The 25,493-nt window shown below is 40.9% G+C and overlaps 1 protein-coding gene across 1 annotated transcript; it reads right to left on the bottom strand.

Moving 5' to 3' along the window:
- Window positions 1–2,115: 2,115 nt before the first annotated feature.
- Window positions 2,116–24,761, bottom strand: LOC309516527 (vomeronasal type-2 receptor 26-like; the record flags this gene model as incomplete). The annotated part of the gene is made up of 9 exons (XM_082195289.1): window positions 2,116–2,211; window positions 4,701–4,922; window positions 6,029–6,727; window positions 8,646–8,937; window positions 10,320–10,423; window positions 12,564–13,444; window positions 13,862–13,988; window positions 21,583–21,810; window positions 23,925–24,761. 9 exons carry the CDS (start codon window positions 24,759–24,761, stop codon window positions 2,116–2,118), a joined length of 3,486 nt encoding a protein of 1,161 aa, XP_082051415.1.
- Window positions 24,762–25,493: the final 732 nt, after the last annotated feature.

Below are 25,493 nucleotides of genomic sequence, written 5' to 3'. Positions count from 1 at the left end.
ATGCTCAACAAGGAATTTAGCAAGGTTTTATTATGCCCTCCCCTCTTGACCAAGGTTGAATGGACTTTATTGGAAATTATATTTCGATTAGAGCAGGAGTGAGAAGGAACAATGCAGAGCAATAAGATTGAATGGCTGCTGAATAAATCTGTCAAGAGGCCGAATTTGAGAAAAGATTTTGCTTTTAACTGTGTGCCAAGAAAGAACTCCAGAATGGAATTTTAATGGCGGAGAGTGGACATGGACATGGAAGGAATGGAATGTGACCTTGTCCCATCTAGATAAGCACTGCAAAGAACTGAACAATGGAAGTTTGTTTCTTCCAGCACACCAGGTCTGAAACAACAATGTATATGAAGGACTACACACATGAAATGGATTTTTTTATTTAAAAGATGTAACAAAGGCACTGTTTGTAAGGAGAAAAAATAATGAGGCCAGCTGGAAGAATGGACTAACAACAAGTGAAGGATCAATTAGACATTAAATAAGAGATGATGCGGCTAAGGGAGGAAATGTTTGACATATGTTTGCAACAGGAGCAGGAAACCTGATTTTGAGAAATTGTATTAAATTAAAGTAATTTGGTTTGATTTGTAATAATCTGGACAATTGTGTTTTGTTTTGTTTTAAAAAGTCTTAATAAATTTCACAACAGCCTTCTTTTTTCCTTTCATTGTATGTATATATGTTTGCATTTAAGCTGTGCCAACTCCCCATATATGTACATGCATACGTTTCATACAATGTTTTCGACAGTGACAGGATCGTGGGCGACTTTCAAACTGTCACGTGTAATTTGATTCATTATATATCTTAGCTAATTTTTTATTTTATTTTTTGCTGTGGAAACACCACTTAACAGCAAACAGCAAAGACTCAGAAATATGCATTCTTCAAGGTTTCCTTCTTATTAGCTGTTCCCGGTTGTTCAGCTCAGGTCTCAGCAAAATAATGTAACATTTGGGGGAAAAGATGCAACCCAACAACCCAGCACTGGAGGCTAAGATAGAAAAGATCTCCACTGCTACCATGTACTTCCCCTTAGTGCTCAGGTAGGATGGAATAAAGGATAACCAAACACTGCAAAAAAGTAACATACTGAAAGTGATAAACTTGGCTTCGTTGAAACTGTCAGGCAACCTTCTGGCAAGGAAAGCCACAGTAAAGCTCACAAAGGCCAGGAGCCCCATGTAGCCCAGAACACAGTAAAACATAGTCACCGATCCCTCATTACATTCTAGTACAATTTGTTCAGTCAATGAGTGCATGTCAACATCTGGGAATGGAGGATTGGCTACCAGCCACATGATACAGAGGCCTACTTGAACAAAGGAGCAGGAAAACACAATGGTGTTTGCCAGTCCTTTCCCCACCCATTTCCGCATCCTGGATCCTGGTTTGGTGGCCAGGAAAGCCAGAACTACTGTGATGGTTTTTGCCAACACACAAGAAACAGCCACTGAGAAGATGATGCCAAAAGCAGTTTGCCGGAAGAAGCATGTCACAATGTGAGGCTTGCCAATAAATAGCAGAGCACTCAGGAAACAGAGCAGAAGTGAAACGAGAAGGGTGTAGGTGAGGTTCCGGTTGTTGGCTTTGACAATGGGAGTATCCTTCCACTTCACAAATATTCCCAGCACCAAAGCTGTGATCAAAAAAAGGCAAAGAGCAAAAGAGGCTAAGATGATCCCCAAAGGTTCTCCAAAAGTCAAGTAGCTGATGCGCTTGGGAATGCATAGATCCTGATTTTTATTTGGAAAAGTTTCATCCGTGCATTCATAACAGTCGCTCAGGTCTGAAAAATAAAGGTGTGCTCTCACTCTCAGATATGTGTAATAAATTTATTCAACATGCCATAACATCTCCTCTTGCGTAGATACAAGGGATATATTTGTCATTTATATTCCACCTTTCAATTTAAAAAATGTTAAGACAGATACAAGCAAAACATGGGAAACAATTAATTAGCTTCTTATCGAAATGAATGTTACCATTTTGCACTTTGAGTTTGACATTTATTTTCAATTAAAGTATCTGAAGACTTTAAACAAAATGATAGCTTTTGCAAATGACAATGACTCATCATTTTACTGATGGTTTTCAAAACAAAAGTCAAAAGTAAAACTGAATATGCAACACTGAACAGTCCTCAAATATCATCAGAATTATCTTTTTCTTTAATTTTCTATCCAGAGTTACCAAATCATTCTATTAAAGAAAGATTTGCATGGAACTTGTAAATTAGGGCTGCCATAGGTCTGGGTTTTCCCTATGTATGGCAACCCAATGTAAATACCAAAGAAAAGCAACCCCAGAATTCATGTTTTGCCAAATTACATCCATTCTAGGTAGAGTGTATTTCTTACCTTCACGGTCTGAAATCTTCCCTTCTGGACATGGAATGCAATCATAGCAGCAAAATGGTTTTCCCTCCTTCACTTTCTTGCTAAAACCAGGATGGCAGCTGTCAGTACAAACTGAGAGTGGACGAGTCTAAGAAGGCAAATGAAAGAGAATTGTGGTGGTTAGGCATTGCTTGACCTTGTGTGGGGGAGGGGAGGTGTGGCCATCACCTGCCCCTCCATGCTTAAAGGTATTCCGTTAAAGGAACCCGGGGGTGTTGATCTTGTCCGAAGCCCAGTCGGGGGCTAGGGCCATGACACAACCCAGATGGGAACACTAGGGGGAGCTCTAGTTGGTATGCATCGACAGGGTTCCCCTTCCCGTGGTTTACCTTTACCAGACTTCCTGTGCAGTGGGCAGGAGTCAGATATAGTCAGGTCCAATCAATGCCTGAGCCAATACCACTTATATTCTGTAATTCAATAAAGTTCTGGCCAAATTTGCCCAGTAACATAAACCTAATATCCATGTCCTTGTGTGAGTTATTTCCCAACCAAGGGGTGGCTGCGGGGTCTTGACACGCAATAGCAGTTTTGAAAACAATGCGCTTTGCTAAGCCCAGAAAAGATTGTTAAGTTCTGAGCTGATAAAAACACTAATGCACTATTTCTTTGATTATATTTCTATGCAGCTTTTCATTCAAATGAATCCGAAAGTGGCTTACAAACAAACAACAACAACAACAACATGATAGAACACCGATGCAGCATAAATCATATAGAATAATTAACATATCATTAGTGAAACCATCCAGAAAACACTTAACAAAGCAACAACTAAAAAAATAAGCTGAACATCATAATTAAAGGAAAAGCCGTATTGTATGATTAACTAATCAATATAGCATCTGAAAACCATACTAACAATATTACCAAATAGCAACCAAATAATAAACTAAGCACTGCTAAGTTCATACACACTCTCCATACCATCAGGACTCATAATCTTTCACCCTATTCATCTCATTAAGATACACATAACACCCATGGCAGCAACTCTCTTCTGAAGGCTTCGTCTGCTGGAGCAGAAGAACCACAGGTGATGGCCAACACAGAATCTCTCTCCATTTAAGGTTCTTCCTCTGGGAATAGCTCCCTTATGAAGGCTCCTAGGGCTGGAGACTTCAAAATGGTATTTGATATAATTACCAGAGGTGCAAATTTGTTCTCTTGCAACAAAAACACCAAAGTGCCTTTCACACCTTAAAGATGAGCAAATGTATTTGAGCACAAACTTTTGTGGACTACAGCTTATTTCACAAGATGCTAGAATGGTTATCACAAGTTGCTGGAGGCTGGGGATTTATAAATTGTTACTTTCCTCCATTGTTGCGAGAGCCCACATTAGAATCATTAGTTTTTACTGTAAATTAATCAATGCCCCAGGTTCCCTACTAGCTAGGCAAGCCTTTTTAACTTGTTCTCATACCAACAAATGGTCCAAGGCCATGGAGACTATTACTGCACGCTACTCCCTCCCAGATCTCGACACGCTGTCATCTTGGGACCAACATAAAATCCGGGCCTGGATTCTTACAAGAGACGAGGCCATGGACCGGGCACAGTCCATTACAGCTCGCCTCTCCATGTGGCTCCCTAAAGTGAAAGTGGTAAGATCACTTGCCAACTACTTGATAGACCTGACGGAGCCCATTTTGAGAAGAGCGTTTACTATGGCCCGTTTCCATTCTATACCCACGGCCTTCCTGCAGGGGATTTACTCTAAGACCCCTATTACTCAGCGTTTATGTCCATGCACAATGAATGAAGTAGAGGACTTCATACACTTCTTTTTCCACTGCCCTATTTATGAGCTAATAAGACCTAAGCTCCTCCTCTTGATCCCGTCCACCATTACATCTAAGGAAGACTGTTTGAAATCGCTTCTTGTGGACGCAAATCCCCAAATTTCACGTGGGGTGGCAATCTTTATAGTGCAGGCTCTGAAACTCAGGGCTACTCTGACTGGGTAGTGTATCCTAGACCTGGACCTGTTTTAATTCTTTTTATTAGTTTTTCAACCCAATGTGCCGAGCCTATTTTGAGGCCATTTTATGTTTTATATACATCCACATTTTAGATTCTTGGCGTTGGCAACCAAATCTTTACATTATTGTATTGTTGTTTTATTGCTATGGCCAATGGCTGATACAAATAAAGATTCATTCATTCAAATTGTTACTTCAGAGATAAATGATATCCAGAAAACTCCCAAGAAATTCACATTGCACAGGAGGACAGCAGCCATATAGGGATCAAAGCTCAGTTCCTCAACTGCTAACAGCAGCAATTTACCTGGTTAAACCAGCTGTGCCAAATTATGACATCCTCATTGATAGTGAACACTTGGTCTGGAAGAGCCTCAGGATCTAACTGGCCAATTTTCTGTTTAGTTTGGTTTGATGAAAAAATCCAGTTGATGACATCAAATCCAGCCACTAGCTCCCCATTCTTGTCAAAGGAAACTGTGTCCCCAGCACTGTTGTTAAATGAGACAGTTCTCAGGGAATGATGGACCTAAATTGAAAAAGGAAAGGGTAGATTGGGAGAATTGCTGTTACTTATATTCATTGCTATTTCATTCACACTTAGATAAGACTATGTCCAGGGGCAGACTTCAGTAATATGGCACCCTGGGCAAGGACAAAATTTGGTGCCCCAAAAATATTTCTTGTTTTAACAACAATTGATTTTTCTTCATTATTTTTTTGTGCCCCCATTGGCTTGCTGCTGTGTGTGGGAACCGCCTGCACTGCCCTAATTCCAGCGCTGCTATGTCCTTTTGAACTAAGTAAAATTGGCCTCTCTATGTATAGTTTTGATCGTCTCATACCTAAGTGATCACTGTGCTCTGTTTTGGATTGGGCTTCTGCTCCTAGCTAAGGTTTTCTCATAGTCTTCTGTTAGAAGCAGCTCTGAAGTAGTGAACCCAAGAAAACTAAGGGTTCGATCCTATGGATGGTTTATTTATTTATCACTTTAGGCCGAAAGGTAACATGGACCAATGTGTGATGGAAGAGCTCAGGTATCTCAATGCTTATTGACTCTTAGATAGCAGAAGGAATGTCATTCAGACAATGGAGACACAGTGCTATTTTTCTAGATAAAGAGGTGCTGGAATTCACCCTGAACACCTCCCTCATTCTCTTAGAATGGCAATCATGCTCACTAGCGAGGTGCAGGAACTAAGTTCCATTGAGTTCCTGCTGAAAAAAAAGCCCTGTGCAGACATATATACTGTACAGACAAATAATTTAATTGTAGAGAGTGGAAGGAAGGTGAAAATGGGAACACTGATACAGTTTGGGGAGACATTTAGTACATGGATGAAGGTGTAGTTTTACTCCCAAAAAGGTGTGCACTGCCATATGAGGATGTTAAGCATTTTGTTTTTATTATTACATTTATACTCCACCCTTCCTCCCAAAGGAGCCCAAGTTGGCAAAGACTTCCTACATTACCTGCCATGGATGTAGATTCTGAAGTTTCAGTCTCCCTCCATTCACCAGCCCCATGTATTTGAGTCTAGAGGAGGACATGGCTTGCAAAGCATGGGCCACAGCATAGATAGCATTGTAGATGCTGTAGCTGTGGCCAATCATACTCATTTCAAAAAATGGTGCCGTAAGGCTCTCCAGCTTCTCTTCCTCAGTGCAAATGTTCCCTTCCACCACATCCATATCTTGATGCAGAAACACGCAGCCGAAGGCATTTTGCCAGAAGTCCCTGATGAAACCATCTCCTGCCGTGTTAGAGGGTTTTCTGCTCTCAACAAATTGGTGAAAACGTGGGAGATCACTGGAGTGAATTTGTAAGGATATGGCTCCAGGGAAAATTTGCATATCCCAATCCTTCTGAAAAACAAATGAAGTGAGCTCCACCTGGGCTGTTCTAATCCACACTTTGCCTTTTGGATAATCTGACACCTGCTTTTCTTTTGATAAAAATGGGAAAAATCTAAAAAATGCCATGGAATAAGATGGCCCATATGCCAGCATAGCACTGGCTTTGCTGGCCATCACTTGGGCATATGTTTTTTCCCCTTCGTCAAACATTTCTTTAATGTTGGGGACAAAAGTTAGTGTGGGGATTCTTACTATGAAATCAAAACAGATGCCATTCTGGGAAAACATTGGAACCACAGTTTGCACAAATCTTTCTCCTTCAGTAGTATCCATAAGAACAACCCCAACCCATGTCCATTTGAAATGCAGAAGCAAAGAGAGAATCCCCTCATACTGAATGGTTTCCTTCGGAATCATCTGATAGAAAGGGAGGCCTGGTGTTTTATCATTCATCACCGGGGCAGGGCTATATACTAGCTAAAAGAAGATTTAAGAGAGAAGGAAATGAAGATAAAATAACTATACGTAAAGGTAAAGGTAAACGACTCTGGGGTTGCGGTGTTCATCTCACTTTACAGGCAGAGGGAGCCGGCATTTATCCACAGACAGTTTTTACGGGTCATGTGGCTAACATGACTAAACCGCTTCTGGCGAAACTAGAGCCATGCATGGAAACACCTTTTATCTTCCCACCGGAGTGGTACCTATTCATCTACTTGCACTTTGGGGCGTGCTTTCGAACTGCTAGGTTAGCAGGACCTGGGACTGAGCAATGGGAGCTCACCCCGTCGTGGGGATTCGAATCGCTGACCTTCCAATCGGCAAGCCCTAGTCTCAGTGGTTTAGACCACAGCGCCATGCGCATCCCTCTGTCAACCACCCTACTATACAATTTCCATGGGCCTTTCCAGTATTCTGAGGCATTTGCTTTCTTTATAACAGCAATCATTATAATTGTTGTTGTTTGCATTTATCAGTCACGTTATACAATAATAATTCTCAAAGTGATTTGCACAGAAAAAAAATATGTCACATAAAATAAATTTGGGGGGGAAGAAAAAATAAATAAATTTAATACATAACAATTTAATTTAATAAACAATACAATACAATGCTTAAAATGTTCATATAGTAACATATTAACAAGTAGAAGTACTACCCACCCCACTTAAATGTAAGCACTAGAACAAAACCAAGAATAATGTATTTGTTATACAGTCATACGTCGTGTTTGCTTCAGGTTGAATGTTTTCAGGTTGCGTCCCGTAGCAACCCAGAAGTACCAGAAAGGGTTACTTCTGGGTTTCGCCGCTCGCACATGTGTAGACATGCAAAATGACGTCATGCGCATGTGCAGAAGCGGCGAGTCACGACCCGCACAGACGTGGGTTGTGTTCTGCTCATGTTGTGAACGGGCCTCCAGAACAGATCCCGTTTGCAACCAGAGGCACCACTGTATGTATTTGTTTTTGTATTTTTCAGATTGGGAGTATATAAATATCCTATATTGTTAAAATGGGAAAAAAATAATATAAAAAGAATTATGAAAAAAATAAAAGGTAACCACTACTACCATTGGAGGCAACATTAATTAACCAAAGCCCAAGGTAAGGAAAGTGGTCCTGAAGATTGAAGGCAGACAAGGACGGTGCTAGGCAGGTCACACTAGGGACAGTATTCCCCACATATGATTTCACCACTGAAAAAATCACATTCTCATAGGGCTCCACTCTTCCATCAGGTGGGGAACACATAAGAGAGTGAAGACCACTAGGTCCAATTTTGCAAGACAACCGCCATATTGCCTTTTGAAATACCTCTGCTCCATATATTTATCTCTAAGGGAAGTATTGGAATGGGGATTACCCAGCTCATAATGCCATTATATTTAAACATTATATTTCTTACGTCATTATGTGTATATATTGCCTCCAGCATTGGAAGCAGTATGGCTCTAGATACCAGTAGCTGAGGAGTTCATTCATTAACAGCTACATTACTCTTAAGAATCAGAGATAGATTCTGGCTGGATCTTTTGTTCTGACACATTAGCTACTTAAACATATAAGGGAAAGGTCAGCTCTAATCTATCACTTTACAATGTGATCAGGGTGGGGTGGTAAGTATTCTGATCATTTTTTCAAAAAAGTCACCAACATAATCATAGTCTAAATTCACAACAATTTTTCTTCCTCTCCATTGTGAATGTACAAGTGTCCTTGACTTAACATATGGCATTCAAATATATTTGAGTACATAAAATGCACCTATTTCTATTGTCAAACATGACGTGTAATCTGCAAGGATTGTGCATGTGTGCAGAAGTGTTACAGTTCTATGATAGCCTTTTACATATATTGACATGTACATAAAAATATACCCATAAACATCTTACCTGGGGCATCTTGTAGATATCCAAGATATTTGCCACATGAAGGGAGGTTTCAGAGTCCAATCCCCCAATTACAACTATTAGGTTATTCTGGGTGTCACATACATAGTTAGGGAAAAATCTCTCCAATGTGGACATGAGTAACATTGTGGCATGATAGGTCCTCATTGCAGTAAAATGACTGTCATAGATGTCGAATCCCAAAGTGACATTGGGTAACAGCTGAAGGTTTTCACTGATCTCCTTTATTGCAAATTCCAAGGCCAAGATATGCTGGTAATTTTTAGGTACTACTCTAGAACAAGAGTTACATTCTGTATAAGAAGGATATCTCACATTCATCACTTATTCTATATCAGTGTACCAGTGCCCTTTAATGTGGTAGTGTGTGCTATGCATATGCAGTTCTACCTGATTACATTCCCTTACTACTGACTTAAGAATAAAAATAACAACACATGCTGTATGAAGCAAGCTGCTACAATAAATGATTTATTGAACAACTTTGTTAAAGAGGAGGTTGCCTTCCTTTTATATGCTTTTCAGCAATTCCACATCTATTCCAGCAATTACACATCTATAGGCATCTTCACTTAGTTAACAAGTCAGGTTGCTCTATAAACATGGCAAAACAAATTATTTCTCCACCATTCCTCCTCTGCCCAGTCCCTGACATGAAGACAACTGTTGTGGGCCTAATTTATTATAATGTGATGTACAAAAAATAATACTTGAAGATAATAGATACAATACCATGACAGTATGTAGAATTTCACATTTTGATGAACACTGATAGTATCAGTTGCTTAATATCATCAGTGATGGAAATTTGGAATTCTGGATAATGTCTTGATAATTTACCAATGTAGAGAACGCTCTACTGTAATCTACCGGTATATGATTCAAAATAGCTTGGATTCCCTCACATATAAACCATGTTTCTAACTATATTTCTAATTATGATCTAATCCTACAGTATGTACATTCATATGAATAACCTTCTTATTATATACTATTAACAATTACCATCCATTTCTATGTGTCGCAATGGTCAATTACAGATGCTTAAAGATTCTTATGATATAAATCAGACTAAATAAACAAACTACTTGTGTGTGAAGCAATATCAGAAGGGATGTGGACTTAGAATGAAGGTGAGAGAGAAAAATGTGAGTTTGAATACAGTAATTTTAGAGAAGTTTGCTGTGAAGTAGTAACTGATCATAGTTTTTGGTTGGGTGGGAGCTTAAATTGATTCTAGTACTGCCTCCCCCATCCATGATAAGAAGCAGATATTTTCTTCAAGCATAAATGTTAAGGTCAATTGAGAGAGAAGACATTCATGGTCAGGATTTCCTTTGGTATTTAAGTAGTTAATAGGAGACAAAGTGAAAAGGACAGATTCAGATCACTGAAGGTCTGCACTGTGTTATGATCCAAGGGTTTCAATATGCACTCAGACATGAAACTCTCTGGGCGATTTTGGGCCACTCACAATCTCTCAGCCAAACACACAGGGTTGCTGGGATAATAAAAGGGGGAGGAAAATAATCACATTGAGCTCCTTGGAGAAGTAAGTAGGTAAGTAATGTTCATAGGACTGATCTCCTCACACCATGACACTTCTTACTCTGCACAAATGAAGAAAATGGAAAAAATAAACATAAAAAATCTTACATCAACTCTTCAGCCGATACTGGAGGTGGTATTTCAGTGAATGATATTGAGCTGGACACAATGAAACTTTGAGAGGCAATGACACCAATGATGAGGTCTCCTTTCTGATGGTATTTGTGCAGTGGACTGTGTGGATACTGGACCCTACATTTAACGGGAGCCTTGCATGCCATATGAGGAAGACGAATGAGCAGCAACACCACAAGGACCATCATTCTCAGCACAAGTGCAAACACTCATTCTATACGCAGATTCTCTCGTTTCCATCTACAGAAATGCCACGTGCGCCACCATTATTACAATGGCCTGATAAACCAGCAATCTAAATATCAAAGTACAATGTACAACCTTTCTTAATCACTAGACCTGTCTCTGAATGCTAGGTAATTTTATTTTACATTTATTAAGCTGTGCTACTAGTGGAAACTACAGCTCCCCAAGCATTTTTGAAAGACAACAAAAATAATTATAGGTCATTAACTACAGGGTACTATAATCACCAAATTAAAGTTAGAGTCATTCTGGGGAATTTCGGGGAGGAGGGGGGATTTTTCCGACATCAGAACAAAATCTTTCATTTTTATACTTGACAGGGTGTTGAAAGGCGCTTGGGGTTTGAATGACCCGTTCAAGAGTAAAGGATACCAAAATTACTTGAATTAACATCTGATAATAAGATAGGCCTGCTTTTGAATTTGAGTCTGACTATATGAATGCTTTGAACCCTTGCTTGACAGTTAGGCATTGCAACACCCCCCCTCCTCAGTAGTAAATAGTAATGTCACTGACATCCTCCCCAATTTGGTTCAATATACAAATTTATCCATCATTTAATAATGATGGCCCTCATGCTCAGAGTGTTAGCATGAGATGGTGAGCATGCTGTGTTATTGATCAGTAAAACAGATGTCCAAATCTAGTTGCTCTGTATGTGCATGAACTGGCTGCATTGTATATTCATGTACAAAGCGACAATAATCTAAAGTGTTAAGTGTGTACTCTCAAAGCATCCTTCTACTTCACTGAGCATGTGAACAGCCACATTCTAGAGGGATTGAGAGAAAAATCTCCTTCAAAGCTAAAAGAGCCTTGGGCTTGTGAACACAACATGTGCTCTCACGTCCTATTGCCCAGTGTTCACCAAAGGGCAGCCCAAGGATACTACAGGCTGTGGAAGATAACTCAAGAGTGCTCTTAACCCAATCAAAGCTGGCAGTGATCTACCCCTGTTTTTTGGGGGGGTCAGGTTTTTTTTTGGGGGGGTAAAGGCAAGAGACAAAGGGGTAAAGTCACTCACAAAAATATCACTATGTATGAAAACAGCAGCACAGAGAAAGCTCCATCTTCCCTTCCAGAGATAAAACAACAATGGCGGGCGGGGCAGGAGTCAGTTTTAGCAGCACTAAGGAAAGGGAGTCAGAGATCGACCATGATCTACCAAAACCTCATGGGGATCTACCAGTAGATCATGATCGACCTGTTGGACATCCCTGTTGTAGAGCAAGTGAGGGTGGGTGCAGCAAAAGAGGGAGGAGGACAGCAGCCTGATCTCTCCCTGCCTATTGGGCACTGCACTGCTTCCCATGTGCTCACAAAGATCTCCTCCCCATGGGACACACCAACTAATCTCTTCTTCCAAGATAGAGAATTTGTGTGGCAAATTCCTTCTTCAAAAGAGCAGGAGTGGCATTGCTAAAGCTATCAAGATTTCTTATTTAATATAAAGACTCCTGAAATGCGTCACTCCTGGGTTGTGAAAGCAGCTTTAGTTAAGGTTTGGCTCAGAACATTCAAGACCAATGGTTCAAAAGACAAAAAATAATTGCTTCTCCTAGAATAGATTCCACTAGTGGTAGTTTGCTATTGTATAGCTGAGAGTACCCTGAGATAATAAATTCTATGGCTATGGTCTATAAGGAATTTATTAGCTGCATACGTCTCAGCATCAGCAAAGACTATAAACCCATCTGATTCTTTAAAAAAAATGTTTTGGAATTTTAAGAAGAGCTGCTGAAACACAATTTGAAGGGAAGAGCTTGAGTATGCATACATGATGTTTTTTATTTTAACAGGGTTTCAAATTAATCGTCTATTATCTGTACTGTTGGTGAAGATTTATGTAAGACAGCTAATGGGAGAGGAAATCATAAAAACTGTGGTGAATGCACATACAGCTCTGGATAGCAGAAAATAGCAAGGACACAGATATACTGCACATAAACTTCAACATTTTCTTAGCATTACCTGTTCTCTGTTATTCAACTCTGGTCTCAACAAAATGATGTAACATTTGGGAGAAAAAATGCATCCAAGCAAGCCGGCACTGGAAGCTAAGATACAGAAGATCTCCACAGTTACCATATATTTTCCCTTTGTACTCAAGTACGTTGGAACAAAGGAGAACCAAACACTGCAGAATACCATCATGCTGAAAGTGATGAACTTGGCTTCATTGAAACTGTTGGGCAACTTCCTGGCAAGGAAAGCCACAGTGAAACTGGCCATAGCCAGAAAACCCATGTAGCCCAAGACACAGTAAAACATAGTTGCAGAACCCTCGTTGCATTCTAGAACAATTGCTCCATAAGTTGAGTGCTTATCGACATCTGGGAATGGGGGAGAAAATGCCAACCACATAATACAAATGGTTGCTTGAATAAAGGAGCAGCAAATCACAATGGAGTTGGCTAGTCTTCTTCCCACCCATTTTCTCATCCTGGATCCTGGTTTTGTAGCAATGAAAGCCAGTACCACAGTGATGGTTTTCGCTAGCACACAAGAAACAGCCACTGTGAAGATTATGCCAAAAGCACTTTGTCGGAGGAGACATGTTACCTTTTGTGGATGACCAATGAATAGCAATGCACAAAGGAAGCAGAGTAGGAGGGAGATGAGGAGAGTGTAGCTGAGATCCTGGTTGTTGGCTTTGATGATAGGAGTGTTGTGGTACTTCACAAACAATGCAAGCACCAGAGCTGAAATTGAAGAAAAGGAAAGAGCAAAACCAGCTGAAAAAATCCCCATAGGTTCTTCAAAAGACAAGAAGCTTACATCTTTAGGAATACATAAATTCTTTCTCTTGTTTGGATAATTTTCATCTGTGCATTCATAGCAGTCGCCCATGTCTGAAAAAGAGAAGAGGTGATATTCTAATACATGCAATAAATCTCACCCCAAGTCCACAGCTTGGACAGTTGCAAGTTTATTATATGTTTATTATTTTCATTACATTTACAAAATATCAGGGCACCTTATAACAAATGTGTTTAAAATAACAATTTTTTAAAACCTCAGAACTGGAAGCAGATGAAATATTTAAGGGGGGAATAAACAACTGGAAAGGATAGTATTGGTTGAAATGTGGTGTAAAACCAGGGAGAAATGGTAACCCAAACATATACTGGTCATATTATTTCCATCTAGCCCATTCTTTTATAAATATTCCACTATATTTGAAACATGAAAGATAAGAAACTGTGGTGTAGATATCAATAACTGGACCACATGCAAACTGTTTGATAACTGCATGCTAAATTTCTCACCATTTTGGTCTGCAATCTTCCCTTCTGGACATGGGATGCAATCGTAGCAGCAAAATGGCTCCCCTTCTTTCACTTGCTTGCTAGAACCAGGATGGCAGCTCTCAGTACACAAAGATAGGGGTTGGACCTAATCAACATATGAAGGAATAGCAACCTTGAGAATAAGGTGAGGGGTGAAGGCTGCTCCCTGCAAGGGCCTTTCCACCTGGCCTAGGGGGCGGGGCCCAGACTCACCAGCCCTGCTATGTGTTCTGTAGTTAACCACCTTTGTAATGTTTTATTTTGAAATCTTTAATATAATATTTTAGTTTTCTGTAATGTTGCTTTGACTGCATACTCTATATTTGACTTTCTTCAGATTGTTTTATTTTTGTTTTGTTGATTTAATATGCTGTAAACCGCTTTGAGATTTTTCTTAGAAATATAAAGCGGTATAGAAATTGAATTAATTAATTAAATAAATAAATAAATAAAGGGCATGGGTTCCTTCATATTCTGACCTTTGTGGAGCAGATGTTAATGAGACTACACAAGACCCACTAATTCATGACTTCATCCTATACCTGGAGTTGTATTTGTGTGTTTTAAATAGAATGCTTACACCTGATCCATACTTTATGTTTATATGTGCATTGACCAATTAGTTTATTTTTATATAGCAAATATCTTTTTTAAAAAAGGAAAAGAAAGCAAATTACTCTTTACATCAAGGATCTCAAACTGCTGATAGCTCAATCCTTGTGGATGTGTCTCCTGTCCTTTGGTTTTACAGACAAAAGAGATTTATGATGCTCATTCTAATTTTAGATTTACCACCCGTCATTTCAGCACCTGCCAGACTAAAGATGTTGTATATCTAATAAGATGCCAGTGCAATCTACTCTATATTGGATCAAGCACATGAGTGAGCGGTTTTCAAATAGGAGAGCATCATTCCCGTATTAGAAATCTGGTTATGGATGCACCACAGGTAGAGCTTTTTGTGAAACACCAGCAGAGAGACACAGACCTTCTTTACATGGTTCTCTGGGTAATTCAGAGACAACTCGGAATGAGGAGAGATCACGTTAGATTGCTATATCACAAGAAACTAAATTAATTTTCTTATTCAAATCCCTGTATCCTGGGGGTTTGAACATGAAATTAGACTTCAATTGTTTTATTTAATTGTTCTGATTATATGGCTACTGCTGTCATTCACTGCATTAAATGCTGGATTTTGTATCTTTAAATTTTCTGAATTGTACTCTCAGGATGGCCTATATAATGCCTCGGCCCTCAGTATCAGCTTTCTACACTTCTTAGTGAGTGCTGATCTTATGCTACTTGAGGTACCTGTTAGGACCATTCATATGGTATGTATTCATTATTCATGATTGGTTATGTTTACAGGATTGTCATTCTTATATTTATATTGTATGCAAATATACTGGATTTTATTTTACATCATCGCCAGCTGATGAAGAATTACTATCAAAACAGTTTGCCGCCTGGAAAAAACTGTACTACATTTTTGGATCATCCATTATTGCACAGGTACAGGATTGTGATTGTTGAAAGGCTTATTTGCCTCTTTCAATACTGGTGGACTATATTGTCTAATTTTGTTCGTGTTACAGTGATAGACTTTTATTTCCTGTGATTCTATTACGTATTCTCTGTTTAAGAATTGCTACGCTTGGAGCTTCTATTATCACATGATTACAGGATTGGGGCTATTGAAAGGCTTGTTTGCCTCTGTTATATTGATTACTTTCTCTAATTTTGTTCATACAATATTCATTTATTTTATTATTTGTATCTCCATTATTTTATTATTTGTATCTCCATCATATATTCTCTGTTTAAGAATTGTTAAATAATACAGGAGATTATATATATATATATATATATATATATATATATATATATATATATATATATATGCAGGTTTTGGTGTCTTCGGGTGTCTTCCCGTGTAAGAGTCGGGGTGTCTGTGCGACGTTTCGACGAGGTCTCACTCGTCATCTTCAGGCTGGTGCTTTCGGCTTCTTGTTACTGGAACAGAGCAGAGTCTGGTGTTTGAGTTCCTATAAATACTGTTGAGGGGTGTGGTGTATACCTACATCCCGATGACCTACTTGTGAGCTTCGATGTTGTATCTCTCTTCACTCAAGTGCCCATTAATGAAGCCTTGACAGCCATTCAAAACAAATACAATCCCCCCAAATACATCCTGGACCTGACCAACCACTGCCTAACCAACACGTACTTCATCCACAATGGACAAAGATACAAACAGATAGAAGGAGCACCTATGGGATCACCCCTCTCACCGGTCATCGCAAATTTGTACATGGAACACTTTGAAACCAATGCTTTAGACAAGTCAGAACACAAACCCAAACTTTGGCTCAGATATGTTGACGACACCTTTGTAATTTGGCCACACGGGAAAGAAAAACTAGATAGCTTCCTCACACATCTCAACAGCCTACACCCCAAAATACAATTCACTATGGAAATAGAAAACAACAACCAACTCCCCTTTCTTGACGTCCTAATCTACAAAAAACCTGATGGCTCCCTAGGACACACTATCTACCGGAAAAAAACACACACCAACCGCTACTTACATGCACAATCACACCACCACCCTGCACAAATAAACTCCGTAGCCAAGACTCTCATCTCCAGAACCAAACGCCTGGCTGACAAAGACCACTTGACAACTGAGTTACAGAATCTCTCAAATGTGTTAATCGCCAATGGATACCAGAAAAACAGGGTTACGAAGCTAATCCAAAAAGAAACACCCCCCAAAAACCAAGACACAGAAGAAAACAATGGCATGGCCCTCCTTCCTTATATCAAGGGCACTACAGACAAAATCAGCAAAATCCTCCATAAACACAATATCAAAACAGCCTTCTGCACCAACCAAAAAATAGCCAATATCCTCAGAAACCCAAAAGACAAAATCCAGCTGGAAAACCAAGGGGTCTATGAAATACCCTGCAAAGTCTGCCCAGCCACGTACATTGGACAAACAAACAGACGAATAAATGCACGTATCGCAGAACACAAGAATGCCGTCAAAACAGAAGAAAAAACTTCCTCTCTTTTCCAACACATGAAAGAAACAGGACACGAAATTAATTTTGCAGATTCCAAATTGCTCTTTAACATGGAACATCACCACAAGAGAATAATCATGGAAGCCATCGAGATAGAGAAACACCCTCACAACATGAACAAGCGTGACGACACGTCCCGCCTGCCAGACATCTGGAAATTAGCCCTCCCCACAAAAACCGACACCAGAACCAGAGGCACACAGAACGCCGTCACCAATCAACCACACCAGACCCAAACCCAGACCCTCTCCACAGACATATTACAGACTCCATCCAGTAGCCAAACTATAGTGGCACCTCCGGATGCTGCACCCCCCTGCAATCCCTACACAGATCTGGCTGGCACAAGGCACAAAACCACAGCTCGCCCCTATACACGAAGCCAAGCCAGAGCACAACTAAATGCAGCACAGCCATCTTCTCAGAAAAACTCTTCACAAGCTCAAGAGGTCAAGACACGAAAGCTTTAGCAACTAATCTACACTTAATGACCCACCCAGTGGTATTCAGAATATCACTCATGAAATCACCCAAGATATCCCTCAAGTAATTAAGGAACAAAAGAAGAAAAGGCACACTAATCTAGGAACTTCCTCTCTGCCCAGAACGTTGGAGGCTATACACCACACCCCTCAACAGTATTTATAAGAACTCAAACACCAGACTCTGCTCTGTTCCAGTAACAAGAAGCCGAAAGCACCAGCCTGAAGATGACGAGTGAGACCTCGTCGAAACATCGCACAGACACCCCGACTCTTACACGGGAAGACACCCGAAGACACCAAAACCTGCATTCCTGTACCCGTGAAAATCTACGAAAGCATATATATATATATATATATATGCAGGTTTTGGTGTCTTCGGGTGTCTTCCCGTGTAAGAGTCGGGGTGTCTGTGCGACGTTTCGACGAGGTCTCACTCGTCATCTTCAGGCTGGTGCTTTCGGCTTCTTGTTACTGGAACAGAGCAGAGTCTGGTGTTTGAGTTCCTATAAATACTGTTGAGGGGTGTGGTGTATAGCCTCCAACGTTCTGGGCAGAGAGGAAGTTCCTAGATTAGTGTGCCTTTTCTTCTTTTGTTCCTTAATTACTTGAGGGATATCTTGGGTGATTTCATGAGTGATATTCTGAATATCACTGGGTGGGTCATTAAGTGTAGATTAGTTGCTAAAGCTCTCGTGTCTTGACCTCTTGAGCTTGTGAAGAGTTTTTCTGAGAAGATGGCTGTGCTGCATTTAGTTGTGCTTTGGCTTGGCTTCGTGTATAGGGGCGAGCTATGGTTTTGTGCCTTGTGCCAGCCAGATCTGTGTAGGGATTGCAGGGGGGTGCAGCATCCGGAGGTGCCACTATAGTTTGGTTGCTGGATGGAGTCTGTAATATGTCTGTGGAGAGGGTCTGGGTTTGGGTCTGGTGTGGTTGATTGGTGACGGCGTTCTGTGTGCCTTTGGTTCTGGTGTCGGTTTTTGTGGGGAGGGCTAATTTCCAGATGTCTGGCAGGCGGGACGTGTCGTCACGCTTGTTCATGTTGTGAGGGTGTTTCTCTATCTCGATGGCTTCCATGATTATTCTCTTGTGGTGATGTTCCATGTTAAAGAGCAATTTGGAATCTGCAAAATTAATTTCGTGTCCTGTTTCTTTCATGTGTTGGAAAAGAGAGGAAGTTTTTTCTTCTTTTTTGACGGCATTCTTGTGTTCTGCGATACGTGCATTTATTCGTCTGTTTGTTTGTCCAATGTACGTGGCTGGGCAGACTTTGCAGGGTATTTCATAGACCCCTTGGTTTTCCAGCTGGATTTTGTCTTTTGGGTTTCTGAGGATATTGGCTATTTTTTGGTTGGTGCAGAAGGCTGTTTTGATATTGTGTTTATGGAGGATTTTGCTGATTTTGTCTGTAGTGCCCTTGATATAAGGAAGGAGGGCCATGCCATTGTTTTCTTCTGTGTCTTGGTTTTTGGGGGGTGTTTCTTTTTGGATTAGCTTCGTAACCCTGTTTTTCTGGTATCCATTGGCGATTAACACATTTGAGAGATTCTGTAACTCAGTTGTCAAGTGGTCTTTGTCAGCCAGGCGTTTGGTTCTGGAGATGAGAGTCTTGGCTACGGAGTTTATTTGTGCAGGGTGGTGGTGTGATTGTGCATGTAAGTAGCGGTTGGTGTGTGTTTTTTCCCCGTAGATAGTGTGCCCTAGGGAGCCATCAGGTTTTTTGTAGATTAGGACGTCAAGAAAGGGGAGTTGGTTGTTGTCTTCTATTTCCATAGTGAATTGTATTTTGGGGTGTAGGCTGTTGAGATGTGTGAGGAAGCTATCTAGTTTTTCTTTCCCGTGTGGCCAAATTACAAAGGTGTCGTCAACATATCTGAGCCAAAGTTTGGGTTTGTGTTCTGACTTGTCTAAAGCATTGGTTTCAAAGTGTTCCATGTACAAATTTGCGATGACCGGTGAGAGGGGTGATCCCATGGGTGCTCCTTCTATCTGTTTGTATCTTTGTCCATTGTGGATGAAGTACGTGTTGGTTAGGCAGTGGTTGGTCAGGTCCAGGATGTATTTGGGGGGGTTGTATTTGTTTTGAATGGCTGTCAAGGCTTCATTAATGGGCACTTGAGTGAAGAGAGATACAACATCGAAGCTCACAAGTAGGTCATCGGGATGTAGGTATTGTTTCTTTATTGTTTCTATGAAGTGGAAGGAGTTAGTAACGTGTGAAGCGATGGATTCTGCATAGGGCTGAAGTTGCTTAGCGAGAAATTTAGCGAGATTTTGTAGAGGTGAGCCTATGGAGCTGACTATTGGTCTGAGTGGTGTTCCTTCTTTGTGTATCTTGGGGAGACCGTAGAGTTTGGGGCATCTGGATGATTTTTCTCTGGGGATGATTCTTAGCTGGATTTCTTCACTGATAGGAGAGGCTTTTATTTTGGATTTGGTGGTTTTTTCCAGATAGGTGGTGGGATCTGTTTTTATAGGTTGGTAGGTAGGGTCTTGGAGTAGATTTGATAGTTTTGCTTGGTAGTCCGATGTGTTCATCACAACAGTGGCGTTGACTTTGTCTGCTGGGAGAATGATTATGTTGTTGTCTTTCCTCAGGTTGGTGAGTGCTTTCTGTTCTTCTTTGTGTAAATTGCTTCTGGGTGGTTTGCTGGAGCAGAGGATGTTGGTGACTTCAAGTCTGATTTTATTGGCTTCATCTGGGTCGATTTTGGTCAGGCTAGCTTCGACTCCGCATATGATGTTTTCCGTGGGGATGCGTCTCGGGGCGACTGCAAAGTTGAAACCTTTGGAGAGTACTTTGGTTTCAGTTGGGGTGAGGATCCTGTTTGATATGTTATGTACTGTTTGTTTCATGGGTTGTTGTGGAGGGTGGCTGGGCTTCTGGCGTTTCTCTAGTTTGTAGAGTTTGTTGGTGTGTCTGTCTGTCTTATGTGAGGTCTCAGTTTCAGCTCTCCAGACGGCTAGTTGTTTGCATTTGTCCCAGAGTGCAGGGTGGATTTTGTTGCATAGTTTGAGGTGAAGAGTGAGCAGATCTTTGTTGGTTTGGTTTAGTAGGTATCTTTTCTTATGTATTTCGTTTCTGATTAGGGATAGTTCAGTTCGTTTCAGGATCCTTTCGGTAGCTGGGGTTTTCTGATTAGGGATAGTTTCTGATTAGGGATAGTTCAGTTCGTTTCAGGATCCTTTCGGTAGCTGGGGTTTTCTTTTCCAACACATGAAAGAAACAGGACACGAAATTAATTTTGCAGATTCCAAATTGCTCTTTAACATGGAACATCACCACAAGAGAATAATCATGGAAGCCATCGAGATAGAGAAACACCCTCACAACATGAACAAGCGTGACGACACGTCCCGCCTGCCAGACATCTGGAAATTAGCCCTCCCCACAAAAACCGACACCAGAACCAAAGGCACACAGAACGCCGTCACCAATCAACCACACCAGACCCAAACCCAGACCCTCTCCACAGACATATTACAGACTCCATCCAGCAACCAAACTATAGTGGCACCTCCGGATGCTGCACCCCCCTGCAATCCCTACACAGATCTGGCTGGCACAAGGCACAAAACCATAGCTCGCCCCTATACACGAAGCCAAGCCAAAGCACAACTAAATGCAGCACAGCCATCTTCTCAGAAAAACTCTTCACAAGCTCAAGAGGTCAAGACACGAGAGCTTTAGCAACTAATCTACACTTAATGACCCACCCAGTGATATTCAGAATATCACTCATGAAATCACCCAAGATATCCCTCAAGTAATTAAGGAACAAAAGAAGAAAAGGCACACTAATCTAGGAACTTCCTCTCTGCCCAGAACGTTGGAGGCTATACACCACACCCCTCAACAGTATTTATAGGAACTCAAACACCAGACTCTGCTCTGTTCCAGTAACAAGAAGCCGAAAGCACCAGCCTGAAGATGACGAGTGAGACCTCGTCGAAACGTCGCACAGACACCCCGACTCTTACACGGGAAGACACCCGAAGACACCAAAACCTGCATATATATATATATATATATATATATATATATATATATATATATATATATTTGTTGGAACATTATTAGCCATGTGTTGCCTGTTATTGCTTAAAGATAGCTCAATCCTACCTTGTTAAACCAGCTGTGCCATGTTATGGCATCCTCATTGATTATGAAGGCATGGCCTGGAGAAGCTTGAGGATCAATCCTCCCAACTTTTACTCTCTGAAAAGATTGGTTTGGGAAAACAATCCAATTGATAATATCAAATCCAGCTATTAACTCTCCTTTCTGATCAAAAGAAACCTCATCTCCAGCACTGTTGTTAAATGAGACACTTCTGAGAAAATGATGGAGCTAGATTAGGGAGGGAAAGGAAAAGGTTTATAAAATGCTCTAGTTGTGTTTTTCAGACTAAGGACAATTATTTTGCTATTTTAATATGGAATGGGAAAGAGGGTTTTAAAACCCCACACATATCCCTTACTTAGGCTGTGCTGCTCTATGCACACATATCTTAAGAAACAAATTTGATTGAAATCTATGGCACTCCATGAACTCTGTTCTCTGTAAGCATTCTTTTGGAACTTTCTGAATCTTGCTTCCCAAGCACTGAGCATAGGGCTGGCAATTCTGTATCATCCTTGTGTGTGTGGGGGGGGAGAGGGACACATTTGCCCCATGCTGCTCACTCTAGAAGAGGAGAGATATCTTCCCCAGCAGGGAGGAGTGTGATACATGGTTGTGTCGATTTGGCCCTATGGTGGGGGAAGTGGAGATCAAGCTACTTAAGCAACTCCCCCATCTTCTTCATGACAGATAGGGAGAGTGCAGTATCATATTGACCCAAACAAGGCCAAAGCCAAAGCATTTATGTCCATCTCCATCAGCAGCAGCCTCCTTCAGGCCACCTTTTTCATAGTGAGTCACATATGGGGATTCCAAGAAGAGGAGGAGCTTCAGTTGATAACTACCTGAGTACCCACCACCTGCAATCCACACTCTTTACCTACTTGTCTGCAATACTGTCCTGTAGTAATTGCCTTCCTACCCCATAACCTATTGATCTCTGGTGCCACAAGTTCTCCTGCAGACTTTCTTTTGAGAGTATGTCAGCCTTCCCAACCTCCACCTTTAACACACTCCCTTAGTTTTCACTGCAGTTCTTGTTTTCACTTCCCACCTCACCCCTTTCCCCTTGTTTGTGTTGATTTCTTTGCAAGGATTATCTCTCATAGGAGTTCATTTGCATATGCACATGCATTCTCCTTGGTATTCTCCTCTGGCTTCTCAATTGGGCCTGCTGCATGAACAATACTCAGTTAGACAGTTCTTTGTCCTGTGTGCCAATTTTACTGTCGCTTTGGCTTCTGTATTTGATTTATGTTTCTTTACAGGCTATCACCCATAAGCTGCCAAAAAGGGGTTTCTGTGGTCAAGAAAGCCCCCAAGTGGTTGCAGCCAGATCCCACCACCATCTTTGTGTTACTGGCCAAAGTAGGGGCTCTGGAAAAAGCCCGTTCCACTCATTCTGATGATAGGGCCAAGCCCAATAGATAACCCAGTGTACAGAGGTCCACACGTAAAGCATCAAAATCTAATTTATACTGTGAACTGTTTGCTAGGGTGTCTGTTCTTGAGGGTTAGCTGTGACATCTGTATCCATCCCCTCAACTATGGCTATGGAGACACCAGTAACTGTTTCTTTACTTTCCACACCTGCACCAGTTTCTGCAATACCCCACAGTGGTTCAGCACCCTTAGATGGGTTTGCAGTAGTTCCAGTGCCTGCCTGCAGTGAACTTAGCTGTCCATACACCCCCTTCCCTGTCCAGTGGAGACTTCACTTGTAACTATTGCAAGTGAGCATTCTACTGCACTCACAACTAACTTGCTTTCAGTTTGGCTATGTCACTAGTTACTCCTGCCTCTTTGTCTTCTGTTACAGCACTCCCAGTGCCTAGTATGACTGGCAGGATGACACAGGTGCTCCCTCCTCTTCCTCCACAATATAACTGCATGGGTGGCTTCTGGTGCTCATGAAGAATCAGCTCCCATGGCCATCAGTGGTGATCACCCTTTGACAGAGGCCACAGGTAGACATGACAGCACCAGCCTGGGCATTGACCCTTCCACCAGGGATTCTTCTCTGCCCCTGGGGGACCTCTTAATATGGGCAATGAAAGAAAATATTTGGAGGATGGGTATATTGATGGTTTTCAAGCACTTGTCCCAATTGGTTGAGAGCATTCAACATTTACCTATGAATATTCACCCCATGGTCTTTCCATGATTAAATAGCACAACAAAATCCACATTACATTCAGGGATTTTACAGGTAGTGTGTGGTTGCATTATGATTTGTGACCCTACCCTGCATTGGGAGGTCAAGCATCAAGGCCATGGCTCCATGGTGTGCTATTTCACTCAAAATATTCTGCTGTGTCACAGAACAAAATAAAGTCCATTACCTGCCATGATGGTTCTTTCTGAAGCTTCAATCCACCTCCCTCCACCATTGCTCTGTGTCTCATTCTAGATTTAGATATTTTACACAAAGCATGGGCCACGGTATAAACAGCATTGTAGATGCTATAGCTGTGGCCAGTCATACTCATTTCAAAGAAAGTTCCTGGAAGGCTTTCCAGCTTTTCTTCACCAGTACAAATATTGCCTTGGGCCTGTTCCTGAAATTGCATTGGAAAAACACAGGCAAATGCATTCTGCCAAAATTCTGTGATAAAACCATCCCCAGCTGCACTGGAAGGGTTTCTTCTCTCAAGAAATCTGTGAAATTTTTCTAGATTATTTGAATGAATTGTTATGGTTAATGCACCTTGGAATATTTTCAGATCCCAAGTCCTTTGAAAAACAAATGAAGTAACCATCAGCTGGGCTGTTGTTATCCACACTTTGCCTTTTAGTGTCGTTGTTATGAGTTCTTGTTCCGTTAGATACGGAAACCATCTAAAAAATGTGAAGGAATAAGATTCCCCATTAACCACCAATGCATTGGCTGTACTGCCCAGCAATTTATCATGTATTTTTGCCCCCTCTTCCAACATACTTTTAACATCCGTGACAAAGGTTAATGTGGGAATTCTTTCTATGAAGGCAAAGCAAACACCATTCAGGGAAAACATTGGAAAAACAGTTTCCACAAATCTTTCTCCATTGCTATTGTCCATTACAATAACCCCGATCCATGTCCACCTGAAATGCAGAAGCAAAGAGAGAATTCCCTTATACTGAAGATTTTCCTTAGGGACCATCTGGTGGAAGGAAAGACCTGGGGTTTTATCATTCATCACCGGAGCAGGGCTATAAATAAGCTGAAGAGAGATTTGGAACAAAACAAGAATTAATATTTCTATAGTTTTAAGGTTTATTTATTTTATTTATTTTAAAAAATAAATAAATCTACAGCTTTAGAGCTTTGATTGATTGGATAATGGTTTGCCTGCATGCATCTGCTGTGTGAGATACCTGAAATTGAGATTGTTTGGCTGATAATTCCTATTCATTAACTCTTACATTGCTTAAGATGTCAGACCTATAGATTTGACAAGGATACATGGCTGTGTATGCACAAGATAAAGTGTTATTTTTAATTCTATATAGAGTTTCCTTGCATACACCATATATATATATATATATATGCAAGGTAGGGTTGCATGGCATTTGAATTCCATTCCTTCCTGGATGTGACAGCTTATATAGATCCCTTTCGATGCCATTTTGATTTCAGATTTAGAACTGAAGCAATTTTTGGCATGCCACCTGTTACCCTTCACTAGCAGTTAAAAGGGAGAAATAAAACTGTGTTGATTCTCACGGACTTCTCATTATCTTACATTAAGGTTAAATACATGTTCACAAAAAGGAAACAAGCACAGTTTGTAGTGGTAGCCATTAGAGGGTTTTTTATATCATTTTGCAGTTGTTAACATATTAATTACAGCTCCGACTTGTGGCACGCTTCCCTGCACCTCTCAGCACTCCCGTGGGCAGCTCACTGGCAGCTTCGTGTAGCAGAGTCT

The sequence above is a fragment of the Podarcis vaucheri genome (assembly GCF_965113315.1).
Source record: "Podarcis vaucheri genome assembly, chromosome: 13".
In the NCBI taxonomy this organism is placed as follows: Eukaryota; Metazoa; Chordata; class Lepidosauria; order Squamata; family Lacertidae; genus Podarcis; species Podarcis vaucheri.
This window is presented reverse-complemented; position numbering and strand designations above follow the sequence as displayed.